We start from the raw sequence: 17826 nt of genomic DNA on the forward strand, positions 1-17826 counted from the left end.
ATAAATGCCATCATTATTATTATTATTATCCACTAAGCCTCAGAAGTAATGAAAGCTGAGCTGCAATTCCAGAAGCCAACAGCTACAGTATATCATAGCAGAACGGTGCTTCATACATAGTAAGCACTTAACAAATGCCATCATTATTATTATTATATCGCTTGGCCTTAACTTTCCTCCTCAGCTTTCTCAAAAGGCCTACTGGAAAAAGCTTAGGTCTGGGAGACAGGGGACCTAGGTTCTAATCCCAGCTCCGCCACGCGTCTGCTGTGTGACCTTGGGTAACTCACTTAACATCCCAGTCTCCCAAAAAGCCTCAGAACATGAATCTCCTGATTTTAAGAGTCCTGTTTCCAAACCGCAAAATATAAGCAAATCTATAAAATGAGTAGGGTCTCCGATGGTTCAGCTGCCTACCAAATTTGTCTAGCTGTATAAATGTTTAGCTAGCAGGCAGGTAAGAATTCTGCCTATTTTGCCCTCAAAGAGCAATGACATTTCCCTCTCCATCCCCCCTATTTTACCTCTTTCCCTTCCCCACAGCACCTGTATATATGTTTGTACATATTTATTACTCTATTTATTTATTTATCTTACTTGTACATATCTATTCTATTTATTTTATTTTGTTAGTATGTTTGGTTTTGTTCTCTGTCTCACCCTTCTAGACTGTATATATGTATATATGTTTGTACATATTTATTATTCTATTTATTTATTTATTTATTTCACTTGTACATATCTATTCTATTTATTTTATTTTGTTAGTATGTTTGGTTTTGTTCTCTGTCTCCCCCTTTTAGACTCTGAGCCCACTGTTGGGTAGGGACTGTCTCTATATGTTGCCAATTTGTGCTTCCCAAGAGCTTAGTACAGTGCTCTGCACATAGTAAGCGCTCAATAAATACGATTGATGATGATGATGACTGTGAGTCCACTGTTAGGTAGGGACTGTCTCTGTATGTTGCCAATTTGTACTTCCCAAGCGCTTAGTACAGTGCTCTGCACATAGTAAGCGCTCAATAAATACGATTGATGATGATGATGACTGTCTCTATGTGTTGCCAACTTGTACTTCCCAAGCGCTTAGTACAGTGCTCTGCACACAGTAAGCGCTCAATACGATTGATTGATTGATTTCCCATCACCGCTGCAGCGCTTTACCTAAGCGCATAGGACAGTGCTCTGCACACACAGTAAGCACTCAATACATATGATTTACTGATTATTTTTAACTAATCTAGGAGCCAAAGACACTACCGTTCCCTTCACATTCTACTACTGAGGAAGGCACTGTGGAATATAGAAGATTCCCTTCAACCAAATCAAAGTAGCACCAACCTCATCACTCCTGAGCTACCGCAAGAATGTGTTTTATTCACCAAGTACTCCTCCACAATCACAATGACCACGTAAATTCTGGTTTCTGGGACAAGTGGAAGACCACCTTCATTTTGAAGGCTAAATCTTATTTGTTTATGATATTTGTTAAGCACTTACTATGTGCCAGGCACTGTACTAAGGGCTGGGTGGGGGGGATATAAGTGAATTGGGTTAGGCACAGTCCCTGTCTCACAAAGGACTCACGGTCTCAATTCCCATTTTCCAGATGAGGGAACTGAGGCCCAGAGAAGTTAAGTGACTCGCCCAAGATCTCACAGCAGACAGATGATGGAGTTGGGATTAGAAAGCGGGTCCTTCTGACCCTCAGGCCCACGCACTATCCACTAGGCCACGATGCTTCTCTTTGAAGAAGTACAAAGGAGCAGGGGGTTTCTACTGGGTATGACCAATAGGAAAATCCCAGCTTTAAAGCAGATTTTCATATTTAAATTAATTAAGCATAGCTTAAAGGGGGGAATTCTTCAACGTTCCTTAAACAATATAAGGGAACTCATTCCACCAACCCCACTGGAAATACTGTAATTCAAATTTTCATTCTTTTTTCCTTTTAGAATATTAGAGGGGGTTCCTGCTATTGATGCCTAATGGATAGAGACCAGGCCTGAGAGTCCGAAGGATCCGGGTTCTAATTCCGGCTCCGCCAGTTGTCTGCTGGGTGACCGTGGGGAAGTCACTTCGTTTCTCTGTGCCTCAGTTACCTCATCTCCAACAAGTGCCTTACAGGAAGCGGGAAGGAGGAGGGGATGTGGCCAGAGGAATCTCCAACGGATGAGTCTCTGGGATGAAAGAAGGGAAGAGGGGGAAATTCTCAATGGGAGTGGCACCTGCCCACAAGTCCCTTGGGAATCCATAGTCCCTTGGGAATCCGTTCATATTGTTAAAAGGACAAACATCTGGTTGAATGTTCCTGGGGGACTTTTTACAAATTAAAAACAAAAATAAATCTACACAATAAAAGCCTCATATACAAAAACACACAAATATGGCCACAGCCATACTGCTTTCAACAAACTCTATTTCTACCGTAATGGAAATTTGGGAGGGAAGGTGTTTTGTTTTCTTTGGCACATCTGTAAACTAAAACCCAAATAACAACTGTTAACATAAAATTAATGATTCAGTCTGGTGAGGGGTATCACTGCTATCAACCAAAACCAGAGATAGGCTAATGGCATATTTATTTTCTAGGAGTCTGCTAAAATAAAGGGGATAGATTCATTTTATGAAGTCAAGAATACATTAAATGTTGTGCCTACGCACTATATAAATGGTGGAGATTTGCATGTCTGTGGGTTATTTTAGTCACCGCTGTAGTCTGAGAGGAAATGCTATGGTTTTGCTAGCATTGGTAGCAAATGGTATCCTTGACCCAGCATATGTCCTCAAAACCAACAGAAAATACTAAATTTCTTGTGCACCACTACTTAAAGCTACACTTTTCTAGTGAAATATTGCCAACATTTCTTTCTTTATGCAATTCCAAATTAAGTGGGTTGTTTTTCAACAACAACAGCAAAAAACCAGCAATGGCTAAGTGGGTTCCGTTAAATCTTGACTCCTGGGATCGTGATTTTGAGTCTTGTTGGTCGCCAAGTGAAAAGAGGTAGTGATCCTCTATACATGTCAAAGGAAGACTTTTCATGTGAATTAGAATTGGATATTTCTGTACTGTGGCTAGCAAGTCTTGTGGATGGCTAATTCATAATTATATAGCACTTCGCTACTTTTCAAAAATAACGACACCAAAAAAAAATTAAAATTCCTCCTTTCCACTGAGATATAGGGAACGCATATTTCTTCTTACCTTTGGAGCGAGTAGAGATATCCATCCCTTCCACCACCTCCTGCTCTGCCTTTATTTCCTCTTCAGCTAAGCTGAAATAAAGCAGATTTTCATATTTAGATTAATCAAGAACAGCTTAAATGGGAAAATACTTCAAAGTTCATTAAACAATTAACGTAACTTATTCCACCAACCCTATTCAAAATATTTTAATTAAATTTTTCATTCCTTTTTCCTCTCAGAATATTAGAGAGGGTTCCTACTATTAATGTCTAATGGATAGATCCCGGGCCTGGAGTCAGAAGGACGCTAATCCTGGCTCTGCCATTTGTCTGCTGTGTGACCTCGGGGAAGTTACTTCATTTCTCTGTGCCTCAATTACCTCATCTATAAAATGGGGATTAAGACTGTGAGCCCCTTGTGCGACACAGACTATATCCAACTAATTAGCTCGTGTCTACCCCAGCACTAAGTACAATTTCTGGCACAGAGAAAGCACTTAATATCATTAAATGCTATTCAATATATATATATTAACTCTCAACAAGTTCAATTCTCCCAAATTTCTTGAGAAAGTAAGTCCAGATACACAGGGTTATTGGGGAAAAGGTGTCCAGATAGAATTTTGTGGTTCTCCAGATTGTAAAAACTCCTAAAGGGCAGGGATCATGTCTATCTTATTCTATTCACCCGAGCACTTAGTACAGAGCTCCACATACAGTAAGCACTCAATAAATACCACTGATTGATTTTTAGCTTTTGACAACGTCCTTGTCACATGAAATCCAGAGTTTAATTTACCATCCTCAACTTCAGACTAAGTGCTTTTAATTACATTATTTAGAAGTAATATAGTAGTATTGTAGTAGGAATGGTATTTACCGAGTCACTATGGAGGGCAAAGCACAGTACGAAATGCTTGAGAAAGTAAAACAGAAACAAAAACCGTACTGCTTCCCTACAAGGAGTTTCCCATAATAATACTAATAATTGTGGCATTTGCTAAGCACTTAGTGTATGCTAATCACTGTGTTCATTCATTCATTTATTCAATCGTAATTATTGAGGACTTACTATGTGCAGAGCACTGTACTAAGCGCTTGGAAAGTATAATTCAGCAACAGAGACAATCCCTGCCCACAATGGGCTCACAGTCTAGAAGAGGGGAGTCAGACATCAAAACAAGTAAGCAGGCATCAATAGCATCAATGTAAATACATAGAATTATAGATATATATACATCATTAATAAAAATAAATAGAATTATAATTATAAATATGTACCTACACAAGTGCTGTGGGGCGAGGAGGAGGTAGAGCAAAGGGAGGGAGAGCAGAGGAAAAGGGGGGCTTAATCAGGGAAGGCCTCCTGGAGGAGGTGAGCTTTCAGTAGGGCTTTGAAGGCGGGGAAGTGTGCTAGTTTGGCACACTTGAGGACATTCCAGGCCAGAGGCAGGACGTGGCCTGCTGTTCTTAAGGGCTGGGGTAGAACGAAGGTAATCATTTTGGAGATTTGCACGAAAGGTTTCTCGTTTAAGTGAGAGGGAGAACACAGACTGAATTGCAATTTTGCCAGTGAGGAAATTGAGGCCCAGGGAAATTAAGTGACACCCAAAGTCACACAGCAGGCAACTGGTGGAGCTGGAATAAGAATCCAGGTCCTCTGACTCAGAGGTCTACGTACTTTCCAGTAGGCCATGTTGCCTCAGAATTTTTCCCCATTCGATTTGAAGCTTAAACTCCAAAAATTCAAGTTTCAAAGTATTGGAGATTGGAAACAGAAATTTAGACTCGGTTTCATTTAGAACCCTGGAAGACCATTCCAAAATACTAATAGAACCGATAGTGTTATTTCACTTTACCAGCACTTCTCTTCACACGAAACCCTAAGCCTTACAGTCATAACCTAATATTCACTTTCCAGTCAAGCAGATGAATGAAAATGATCATTTTACCACTGGGGAAATCTGAAGTACGCAAATGTCGTGATCTGTTCAGAGTCATTAACTGGACCGCCTGCAAAGCCAAAGAGAGAATCCAAGTGTCCTGAATCCCAGGTGTCTACCCTCTTTCTGACCCTAAACTTTTTCAAACAAGTGGGAATTAGAAGAGGGTATTTCAACAGATCTTTCAAACCGGAAGTAAAAGTAGGATTAAGGGATAATTATTTGCGTTCAACTATTTCAGGGTTAATGTATTTATCATCCGAGACTAAGGCCACACTGAGATTTAGAAAATATGCCTGTTGGATTTCCCAAATCGAAATCAAGATGATTCTTCTCAGGACAGGACAAATTGCACGTTAGAATTTTCCATTTGAAGGAGATGCACTATGAGGAGCATGACAGGCATGCAAAGATTACTTACTGAGCACCCAGGGGAGGGTTTTAAAGACCATGTTGTCCTCCCTCCCATCCCCTCGCTGATCTCAGGGAACCATCATCATCATCATCATCAATCGTATTTATTGAGTGCTTACTATGTGCAGAGCACTGTACTAAGCGCTTGGGAAGTACAAATTGGTAACATATAGAGACAGTCCCTACCCAACAGTGGGCTCGCACTCTAAAAGGGGGAGACGGAGAACAAAACCAAACACGCTACCAAAATAAACTAAATAAAATAGATATGTACAAGTAGAATGATTCCCTCAGACGTTGAGGGAATTTCAAGAAAAATTTTAGGGGAGGGTTATTCTGGTAAACTGGGGGATGAGTGGGCATAAACTGGAGGAAACATTCTGCCTGTGGTGACTGCTATTATTATCACAAAGGAGAGGAATGGGAAATGGCCCATAAATGGAGGAAGGTTGGTACAGATACTCTGGGTTCCTAGGGTAGACTCCAGGGTGGAAAAGCAGCATGGTGTAAGTGGATAGAGCCCGGGCCTGAGAGCCAGAAGGTCCTGGGTTCCAATCCCGGCTCGGAGACTTGTCTGCTGCGTGACCTTGGGCAAGTCGCTTCACTTCTCTGGGCCTCAGTGACCCCATCTGTAAAATGGGGATTGAGATGGCGAGCCCCCCGTGGGACAGGGACTGTGTCCAATCCGATTTGCTTGTACGCACCCCAGCGCTTAGTTCAATGACTGGCACACAGTAAGCGCTTAATAAATACCATCATCATTATTATTATTAAGAGAGAACAAAATGGAAAGCTTGGCTGGATTGGACAGTGCAAATGGCAGTAATAATAATGAATAATAATAATTATGGTACTTCTTAAACGCTTTCTAGGTGCCAAGCACTGTTCAAAGCACTACGGTGCATACACGTTAATCAGGTTGGGCACAGTCCTTGTCCCACACGGGACTCACACTCTTATTCCCCATTTGACAGACTAAGTCACTGAGGCCCAGAGACGTGAAGTTACTTGCCCGAGGTCACACAGTAGACGAGTATCAGAGCTGGGACTGTCTCTATCTGTTGCCGAATTGTACTTTCCAAGCGCTTAGTACAGTGTTCTGCACATAGTAAACGCTCAATAAATACGATTGAATGAATGAACCCAGGTCTTTCTGACACCCAGGCCCGGGCTCTGTCCACTATGCCATGCAGTAATATATACATATTTATACATACTTACAAATTTGTTATAATTTGTATGTATGCACACAAAGAGATGGAGGAGTGCAGAGGGAGCTTGTTGTCCTCTCTCCCACTGCTCTCATCTTGCTCCTTCCTTCTTCCTCGAACCCCCTCCCACTTCAAATCCCATAGGCCACCGCTCTACCAACTTTGAAATCCCTTCTGAGATCACATCTCCTCCAGGAGGCCTTCCCTGATTAAATTCCTAGTCTCCCTAGGCTACATAATAATAATAATAATGTTGGTATTTAATAAGCACTTACTATGTGCAAAGCACTGTTCCAAGCGCTGGACATCCTGCATCCCAATTGCCACTTCAGCACTTCTCCACCGGCTAAGCACCTGTGTACTCACAACAGCTTCTACATCCCCTAGGACACAAACACTAACTCACACACATATCCCCTTTACCTTCTTCCACCAGTCTGTAAGCCTTAAGGGTCTCTCTCCTCCCCTAGACTGAAAACTCCTTGAGGGCAGGGATCCTGCCTTCTGCAATTATGCATTTTTTCAGTCGTATTTATTGAGAGCTTACTGTGCACAAAGCACTGTATTAAGCACTTGGGAAAGTACGATACAACAACGGACACATTCCCTGCCCAAGGAGCTCATAGTTTTCTACTGCTAACAAGCGGTTAGTACAGTGCTGTGCACACAGTAACTGCTCAATAAATGATTGAATAATGGTGGTAATTTGTTAAGCACTTAGTATGGGCTAAATACTGGCACTACGCACTTGGGTAGAGAAGCAGCATGGCTCAGTGGAAAGAGCCCGGGCTTTGGAGTCACAGGTCATGGGTTCAAATCCCGGCTCTGCCAGGTGTCAGCTGTGTGACTTTGGGCAAGTCACTTCACTTCCCTGGGCCTCAGTTCCCTCATCTGTAAAATGGGGATTAAGACTGTGAGCCCCCCGTGGGACAACCTGATCACCCTGCAACCTCCCCAGCGCTTAGAACAGTGCTTTGCACATAGTAAGTGCTTAATAAATGTCATCATCATCATTAGTATTATTATCCAAGGTAATCAGGTTGGATCTAATCTCTGTCTCTTATTGTGCTCCCAGCCTAAATAGGAGAGAGAACGGGGTATCCCCATTTTACAAACGAAGAAACTGAGGCTTGGGGAGGTTATGTGACTTGTCCGAGATCACACTGCAGGCAAGTGGCAGAAGCAGAATTAGAACCCAGGTCTAATTAGAACTCCCAAGCCCATGCTCTTTCCACTAGGGTCACACTGCTAACTACCGTGCTCTGCTCAAAGTAGGCAGAGGTCAATAAATATTATTGATGGATTGGAATGGAGGGAGGCTGGAATCGATTGGTTGAGAGCTCTGAAGGTAACCAAAAACTGAATTTGATCCAGAGGATGCTTGGATTCCAATGGCGGGCTATTAGTTCAAAGTGTGATGATATGGACTGTAAACTCTTTGCGGGCAGGCAATGAGTCTATATATTGTATGTTCCCAAGAGCTCAGTATAGTACTCTGCACACAGGAAGCGCAGAATAAGTGGTTATTGCAAATAATCTGCTGAGTGAAGATGACTTTGGAGAGAAGAGAAGCTGGGAGGCTAGCAAAAGAAAATGATGGTTATCCAAATGTATAAGGATCAGGACTGAGAAAAGGCAATTTAGTGGTGGGGGTCAGGTACGAATTAGCAGATTTCATCAGCAGAAGATGCAGAGATGAGATTGAACTCGGCCTACTGGATAGAGCACAGGCCAGGGGGTCGGAAGGATCTGGATTCTAATCCCAGCTCTGCCATTTGTCTGCTGTGTGATCTTGAGCAAGCACGTCACTTCTCTGTGCCTTGGTTACCTCAGCTGCAAAATGAGGATTAAGTCCCTGTCCCATGTGGGGACAAGGACTGCGTCTACCCCGATTTGCATGTCTCCACCCCAGCACTTGATACAGTGCATAGTACATAGTAAGCGCTTAACAAATGTCGCAGTTATTATTAACACTAACAACTGTGGTTATTACCTGGAAAAACTATGCAGCCACCCACCCTAAAACCCACATAAATCCAGGGTTAAGACAGGGCATATGACACCATGTCCAAGATCTTAAACGCTGGTAGCTCAGGATGTGGGTGGACTAATAGAAATAAGTGGAGTTCTGGAGCTAAAAATGATAATAGTCATGGTATCTGTTAAGTACTGTAGAAGAAAACAGAAGTTGGGAGGAATGGGACGAAAAGATATCCTATAGATCAGTACTGTATTCCAAAAAAGAATGAGATCTAAAATCGTATAGGGAGGAAATTGTGAAAAGAGTTGTCAGTTTACGGGTTGCTTCCCACAAATCCCTATGCCTACCCAATGCTTCAAAACATTTAATTACAGTTACAAAATATACTGAACTCTGATATAGATGATATTTTCCCAGACTGTTTTGAACCGAATCAAAGAGCCACGGAATTGGACACATATTTCATACACAAACAATTTAACGACAAGCAAAGGTAACTTTTGAACATGATGATATTGTCACCGTGAGATTAGAAGATAGCTGACTATGGTCTTCAGAAATGCATTCACCATTTTACCATGGTTTGGTAATTAGGTTGCCTACAGTATTGTTTCAAAAGAGTTAAAAACAAATTCAATGCATCAAGTCAATTAAACATAATCAAGAGTGTCTGACACTTTTGAGCAGAACAGTAGATTGCAATTTTGATCTTTTCCTTAACAAGACTAGATTTTATTCCTCCCAATAAAATATGATCCTCAAATACTGAGCTTCTTGAAACTGGTACATTTCAGTGATGAAATTATATGCTAATTTATGTAAAATGCTAATGTGCTAAAATCAACTAAACAAGAAGTAGTGGTACATTTAGAGGGCCAAAAGATAAAATTTAAGATTTACGCAGTGAAAAAAAATCCATTTAAGATATACTGATGGATTGCAGAAAGTGAATTCCTGAGACCAATTATTTGCCTCTTTTTTAGCCCAGTAGAGCTAAGTAGTACGGGCAAGAAGACGCTTGAGGTGTGGGAAAATGCAAGCTAGTTGTGTATTGGCTATTAATTGTAAGTTTAAGATAATCCATTGTGGGGTGGAAGGAAGAGGCATGGGAAAATTAATCTTTTCTATGTGTGCCAATAATAAGCAAGGCTAATAATTTTGCAATTTAGTAACAGTACTACCAGATTTCTCAAGGAAAGGAGTTAAATGTGTAAGACTTCAGACAAGCCACCTTCTCAGTGACAAATATCCTAATGTTGCACTTGTCAGAAGTATGCTTGAATCAAAATAAATGAAAATCCTTAGGGTCCATATTTAAAATACACACAACATTCATTTCATTTACAATAGCAAAGACGAGGAAACAAATTGAGTCATTTTTGCACAGCCACATCTGAAGAGACTTCCTTTTTCTATACCACTGATCCCATTTTGGTTTGGTGCCTAAGCACTAGCATGTTATTATGTAAAAACGATGAATATAAGAAGCCAACTTGAAATCCAGAGGTACTAAATACCTAGCACTGCGCCATCCATCTTTGTCAATTTGGAATAGGCAGAACCATTCGATTCTTGGGAAAAAAACAACGAGAAATGAAAAATCATTTGAGCAAGACACAAGCCCCTGAAATGTTTTGTCATTTTCCCCCTTAGCTGGATGTCGCATATTGTAGCCATTGGACTTGGAAGAACACCTACAGAGTTAGTAACCTTTAACTCTAACCTCTAACATAGATTGTTGAAATGAAAACAAACTAGCAGATACAAAGCCTGGTGGTGAAGTTTGGGGCCCCTCTGGGGGAAGGAATTAAGGAAAAACTAAGACTAGGTGACTTTTTCAGCCTAAAAGAGAAGCAAATGATGACCTGACCTGACTCTCTTCCGTTCTGCTGTTCTGAAAATACAGTTTCACTGAACAGAGCACCCATCAATTACCTGTTCCTGATTATTTCACAAGCTGTTGTTTCAGACAATTATCAGAAATAAAATCCTGCCAAATAAAGAGCCTTCCATCCCGGCAATGATCTAAGCCTGCAACAGAATCTAAGACTGTACCTTCTTACCCTGCCTTAGCTGCAAAAAGCGTTTCAAAGTTGCAGATCTGCGCCTGATAGGGTCTGTTTAAAGCCTTCTGATTGTTAATTTTGAGGAGTCAACACTGGATGATAAAGACCCAGTTTTCCTCCCCACACCTCCGAATGAAGAAGTCAGATGCTTCTGACAGAAAACACTTGATTGTTCAACACAATGCACATTTTTTTCATTTATCACATCCTCTCTATAACCTTGACATTTATCCCAGAATATCCAATAGATCTGGAAAACCATCTAGATCAGCTCAATCCAACATGCACAGTCTGAGAGTCCTACAAATGGTGATCGACCTAAGTTCAAAAACCAAGCATTCACGGAAGATCTGAGGTTGTTGTTGTTGTCATTTTAACTAAAAATCGCAAATGTCAGGATTGTAACAAAATGATCCGATTTGCTTCCCCCATCGTAACTCCTTCCCCTCTAGATCACAATAGTGAGTAGAAAATATAAATCATGATCCCCCAAAAATCTGCATTTAATAAAAATTGGAAGAAAAAAAATGTTAGCATGCCATGGCTGAATAAATAGCAGCTTTGTATAAGCACTCACCTATAACAGTCTCATACTCATCGGTAGCTATGCTATTTATGCAGGATTCTTAAAATGGCGTCTGGTACTACTGCATTGCCTCATTTCTGTACTGTCGCTAAAATGGTAGCAGTTTATTCAATAACTGGATCCCTCGTTAAATAGCCCTGTTATTTTCAAAGCAATCTTCGAAGTATCAGAAATGGTAAAGGGCACCTGACAAGCAAATGTTGGGAATTTAAAACGTACTAAGCAGGGGGAGGTTTGTGGAGTGACTGGTTACTAGGGGAAACCTTCAGGTCTGATTCTGAACCCTAATTGTGCATCTCTGTGACTTGAAGTCCCTTGCTCTGAGCACCCCCCCCAACAGACACACACACACACACAGATATACACATACACACAAACACAACTTGGGTTAAGTACACAGACCATCACTAAAAACACCGGTCTTGATCTTCAAAAATAACTGCATTAAGAAGCTGAGAGGAAGGACCCTATGCCAATAAACAACACCAGGAGTCTACGTGGCCACGAAATGCCTCTCAGTCGTCGTAATGGGCATTTGCAATAGCCTAACGTTTCCTGAGGAATGGGGAAACGTACACGTTTTCAGTGCCGGAGAACATCAAGTCGAAAAATTCAACCGAGGCCCAGGAAAGAGAAATGGGTTATTTATAGCCTCTAGAGTGAGCACAAAATTTGGAAATCCCTACGCGGGTAATATTTGCCCTGAGCAGACTAAATGACCTCTAATGCAAAAGACGTGACCTTTGTTCTCATCCCAATGTGACAAACATGGGCACAACAATCGACAATTGGTGTCACAGCAGCGAACGTTCCAGAAAGATGACTGGAGGCTCTAGGAGAGCAAATAAGAAACTCGGTCAACGCTCAGAATACTCACAAATTAGATTTTCAGACAGAGCGCTCGGACCTAACGACAGGCTTTCGAAACCCAGTTTGAGCGGGCCGGATTAATGACCTGCTGGTGGATAATGCAATCTACTGTGACAGGATGAACCAGGTGTAAGAGAATGATGTCAGAACTCTTCCTCACCTAGATAATTTTTTTATCCAAAGGCTGAGTCCTCCATCTTTCCAGGGGCCCAGCAGTCTTGGTGGAAACTGCCTTATTGTCTTCCTTAACCCACAGATCTAACCCGGTTACTGAGTGCTTGTTTGTTATTAAATGAAAATGGGGGCAGTGGGGGAGGAAGCGATGGAAGCCAAGAGGCATTACTGGGCTAGGGAGGGAGGTAAATCCCTACTAGAATAATACTGGGTGACAGCTAAATTTTCCACCACTTCCTCATTAGAAAAGTGAAGGCCCTAACACGTGTCTACCTTTTCCAGGGCGATCGGAGGAAAACCCGAGCTTGTTTGCCTTTGGTCTTCTGCCTCAAAGAGAGAAAAGGAAATAAGCAGATCCCATTTGAAGTGGTTTGCACCCTCGATCTACCTTTCCCTTCTGGGTTTCGGTTGTCGCTCGTCAACCCAATTTTTTGAAAGTAACTCATTTTCCCTTGGTCGACTTAATTTGGAACGCAACCCGTCCGGCCCCTGGGAGAGGAAGGAATACGCCTGGAAAAGCTTTTGTTTTCATTCCCAATGTACACCTCGGGAGGTTTCTTCTTTCTACTCCAATCTTTGAACGGTTAATTACAAAAGTATCCGAGCGTCGGCACCAAGTGGCTAATCATATTCACTCTGTGTAATTAGAATAACTCTTTGGTAGCTAGCAAGTTTACAGAGCGATTATACAATTAGTTCCCAGTTACGGCGCGACACTGGCTATTTTCAGTTGTTCAATAAAACCAGTGACTTTTCTTCAGGCAGAGCCCACCTAATCATTCAAATGAAGCGAATCGGTACAGTGGGGAGGCAAGGGGAATAAATAATAATAATAACAAAAAAAAGCCAGTTTGCCTGCGTCCGTCCCTCAGGATAGCACATCCTGTCTTGGCTGCGCATTAGAAAACAGAACACACTGGAGCTTCTTATTTTGCAATCTATAAACATGGACAGAGAAAACATTATCTTTTGACAAAGCAGATCATCTTTCGAACAGCCCCCTCCCCCCAGTACACAAACATAGATCCAGCTGAAATCCTTCAACTTAGCTGTTTGCTTTACTTAGCTAGAACAAAGATGGTAGAAATTTCCAGAAAGGCCTTTCTCAGTCCAGTCGGTGCAATTGTCAATCTTTAACCCACCCTGGGTTTCTATTGGCACAAGGGCTACAAGGAGAAGCCTGATTGGGCCGCTCTGTAAAACAGCACTGCTGTCCCTACCTAGTCTCAGACATCTTGCTGCAATGCAGGCATTTATTTTTTTTTTTTTTTGGTGGGGGGGGTGGGTGAACTATCAAAGAATTATATTTCAGCAATTAAAAATAGTAAACTTCAAGAGACTCACGATGTTGTGCCTCTGGAGCCGGACAAGAGCTGCTCTGAAGGGTTCAGTCAGCAGTGAGTCCTGGGGCCGCATATTTGAAACAGATCCTCGTTTTACAAAACTTGTGGGAGCCATTTTAATGCAAGCTTTTCGCCTGCATAGCACTTGCTCCTGCTTCCTTGTACTAAACAAATATGACCTCACGCAGTGTCTTAAGGCACTGAATCTGACTGCTTGCACCTAGACATTGCTGTGATGAATGCTCTGCTCTCTGAAGGTACAGCTTGCATTTAGAGCAGTTAGATCAGAACAAAGAAAGTGGCTGGAACTTATTTCAGAGATGCACTCTCCTTTTCTGGGGAGCAAAAAGCAGTATCAAGTGTACAACGTAGCATTTCCCCCCTCGCCCCCGTGCCCTTTCCAGCTGAAAATGGTAATATGTGTTTGGAACGTGTAACGTTTCAAGTCTGCTTGATCAGGAGCCAAAGACCTAAAGAGGTAAGTTGCAGGAAAACATAAAAACAGGGATGAAAAAAATGTTTAGAGGCACCTTAAGAGATCAACCAGTTAGAGCATAAGTATCTGCAAAGTCACCCTGAAGTTGTGACTACATTAAAATTCCCAGAGTAAACTTCTTGAAGAAATTCCGAGAATAATGGCATTAGCCCATCTATTTGTCACTGCCCATATAGGATTATTCTGAGGAAAATGACAGTGAAAAACAGCTGTAATGTGAAGGCAGACAGATGTGTGGGTCACATAGTTATAATAAAGGGGGACTGGGATGAAAATCAGTTATTAATCACACCAAGTTTCATCCTGGATGGTTTTTCTCGTTGCCCAGCGGCTCTAAAAACCCAGGTAATAAAACAATCCCCTTTTTTTAAAACGTTAACATCAGGACAGTGCTGAGTCCAGGCACTTTCATCACATCTCATAAGCATGAAGAACAAGTACGCTAAACTCGAACCTCCTTGCACACCAATTAAGGGTCTAAGTAACACACGTTAAGTAGAACAATTTTTTTTTTGTTGGCCGGGGGTAAACAGGAAGTTATAAGCTTCAATCTTAGCAGCAGGTTATCAGAAAAACGGTGTATTCAAACTGACACACAGTTTACACGTACAAGTCACTTAAAAAACAGATACTGTACAAAGCACTTAATTTGTTTCTGTGAGCGGCCCCCGACAGAGTCTCACCTGCTGGACTAACGGCCCCCTGTTAAACCAAAAGGTTTTGCAAACTATTAAAATGTGCACATAGCAGGACGCTGCTTACTTACCAACAAATGGTCACGCAACCGTCTCATTTTTCTCCCAGTTAAGAAGATAGAACGGGCTGGCAGATTTGGGAATTGATCAAAAAGGAAATTTTTGAAAGAGTTACGTAGTATTACCAAAAAAAAAAAGCTGAACATGTAATGCTGTCATGAACCACACATGATTTTATTTCCTCTGCGCTCCAAAACAGAGTACTGTGGATGATACAGTGTAAAAAAGGAGGAAAAAAAAGGCAGAGATTAAAGATACATTAGTTCACTTAAATCATGCAAAAAAGAGGCAAAGAATTCAAATATAATCCTTTCCACAGATTTATTGCTAGATGTTGTTGTCCATACCCTCTCCTAGAAAACTCTCTCCAGCCTGGCAGGAACCGTTTGTAAAGCACATGATTTTTTTTTGCTGAAGGATGTTTTTCAGAAGGAGAAATAAACTGTATTAGTGTCATGAAGGAAAATATTCAATAATCCATTTCAAGTTTAAAAAGATGCACTGTATACAAAGAAAACATGATGCACAACCCCACCTAGGCCCAATATCTTAAGTCTGTCATTAGCACTCACTTAGGTTTTTAAAAAGCAGATCTTTTTTCAGAAAGAACTTAGTTTAGCTCTTCCTCACACTATTTGGAAAGGTAAACTTGCCTGTTCTGCTGTCTGCCATTATCCTTCCTTGGTTCCCTGTAGGGCAGTTAAATGCATCTGCTCCCTTACCTTCCATTTTCTTTCCAGCAGGCATGTGACACAACACAGACAATAGTGCAGGCAAACTGCTCAGAGAGAGAAAGCTTCTTTGGAATAGCAGGACCTAGATTAAACTATAAAAACACCATCCCCTGATGAAAAAGTAGGTATGCCAAGGTTTTGCCAGTTTGCAAAATAAAGATATGGCTAATGGCTACTAACCATGTGACCTAAGAAAGCAAATTTAAACAGTTTCAACTTAATAAAGTGCTCTGGGGTGAGTTTTGCACGGCAAATCACAGAGAATCAAACTGTTAACCCACAAGTCGTATGTTTCAGAGAGAAAAAATGGTAAAAAGTAAAGCTTACCTCTGTGGATGTATTGTTAACACAGTGTTATGTCAATACTTATAAAACATGGAGGACAGGCACTCAGTACTCAGACAGAAAGGGCTTGGCACTTCAGCTTGATGATCTGTCTTCCTAATAAAAGCTAATCCTGGATTGGCTACTTTGGTAAAACTGAATGTAAAGCTTCAGGGGATTGGCTGAAACACTTCCTGAGCGATTATCTTTGTGCAGCTCTGGCAAGCAAGGAGCCATCCTGTGCATAGAAAGACAGGCTAAACTAGGCCTTTTTCAGCAAAAGAAACTTGAAAAAGAAGCCCCCCGATGAACTTCTTCCTCACTCCAGTTAGATTTTTGAGCAGAGGGAAACAACCAGGGCCAGTCTGTCGAAACCCCAGGACTCTGGAGCAAATCTTGTCTCGGCTCTGCTGCTTTTTGAAACGAACTGGGAGGGAAAATCCTTACAGCTCTCCAAAAGCAATTCTTTCCGGGGCAAAGGGGGCGGGGGTGGGGGGGGGGTGGCTTGCCAAATTTGTTTGCTACAGTTCTAAGGCGGCCTCCATCAGGAAAAGTTAATTTTAGGTACCAGGAAGAAGCTGCAGGGAAAAAGAAAAAAAGGGAGAAAGCCAACCTGTCAGGCGATGGGGGGACCGGGTGAAATTAAACAGTCCTAAATGAACGATCATTCAAAACGATAACTATTTCTCGAATTAAAGCGCACCCTCGCCTGGCAACCTGACCTCGTAAGTGCCAGCGGAGACACCTAGAACGGAACGCGAGACGTAGAAGGTTCCATGAAAAAATAGGGACTTTGGATACCAAAAGGGCCCTTAGCTGCTCAAATGTACGACCTCCTCGCCCTCGTTGGTTAATTTTGCCTGGGATAACTGGATTTGTTTCTCTCGCACCAGATGCCTGGATTCGAAAACTTCTCCTCCCCTCCCCCATCCCGGAGGCCTGCTAAACCTGTCAGTTAAACAAAAATCTGACTTCCGTATTAGTCGGCAGCAGCTGCAGCTTCCTGCCCATTAACCCTCTCCGATTCAGGCCCGTTGGAAAGGCAGGCCGGAGAATGGATGGATTGCGGTGTGTGGAAAACTACCAGACGCCTCTCTCCTACAAGGTCATTATATTTGGCCCACACTTGGAGGTGGGCAGCTTGTAAATTCAGTCTTGACCCCAGAGCAGACCATCCCGCGTTATGAAAGCCACTGACGCTAGCTTGGAAAAAGATCTCCAAGTTACCATGGAATTCATTTGTACAACTGGCCACATTGGGAAGACACTCTTATGGAAGTGGAAGAATGTGCCTTTCTCTTTCCTCAAGGCTCCATAGTCTCCTTTCTCCCCTGAGGGAGAAAGGGGCAGCTTTAAACCGGCATTGGCCTTCTCTCCCTGTGGAGGGAGGTCACTCTCTACTTAGCAAAATATTAACCCGTTTTCCACTTTCCTGGGAGCGCCTCTTCATCCCGATAGCATTTGGAGGGGGCATTTCCTAGTTTCTCCAGGGTAATTTTCTAAGATTGGTTTCTTGGGACCTACCCAGAAAAGGAAAATTCCAGAATGAGGGGTTTTGAGGTTTCTTTGAGCATCAAGAAACGCCTTTTTATGAACAAGCCTCCTAAGCAATGAGATTTAAATAGTCGTCCAGAGCAACCAAAGCTCTGGTTCCAAGGCTGAATCAGGGTTTCTGGAGGCAGTTTAACCATGTGCAGGGAACTAAAACCAGGGGTAATAAAAGTCTCCCAAGCCTTCGAG

General features: G+C 42.0%; 1 protein-coding gene across 11 annotated transcripts in view; it reads right to left on the reverse strand.

Moving 5' to 3' along the window:
- ZMYND8 (zinc finger MYND-type containing 8) overlaps positions 1–16343 on the reverse strand; it is a 132112-nt gene extending 115769 nt beyond the window's left edge. For 3 of the 11 annotated variants that reach the window (XM_038749925.1, XM_038749919.1, XM_038749917.1), the window contains exons 1-2: positions 12708–13094; positions 3209–3279 (exon numbers count right to left, since the gene is read on the reverse strand). In XM_038749925.1, coding sequence (XP_038605853.1) covers positions 3209–3279; positions 12708–12880 — 244 coding nt within the window. In that variant the 5' untranslated portion in view covers positions 12881–13094. Of the gene's footprint in view, positions 1–3208; positions 3280–11381; positions 11536–12707; positions 13096–13778; positions 13856–15681; positions 15849–16089 lie in introns of those variants that run through there. The other 8 variants (XM_038749918.1, XM_038749916.1, XM_038749920.1 and 5 more) reach the window with 7 other exon arrangements.
- Between the last annotated feature and the right edge of the window lie 1483 nt (positions 16344–17826).

This window comes from Tachyglossus aculeatus, chromosome 8 (assembly GCF_015852505.1).
Source record: "Tachyglossus aculeatus isolate mTacAcu1 chromosome 8, mTacAcu1.pri, whole genome shotgun sequence".
NCBI lineage: Eukaryota > Metazoa > Chordata > Mammalia > Monotremata > Tachyglossidae > Tachyglossus > Tachyglossus aculeatus.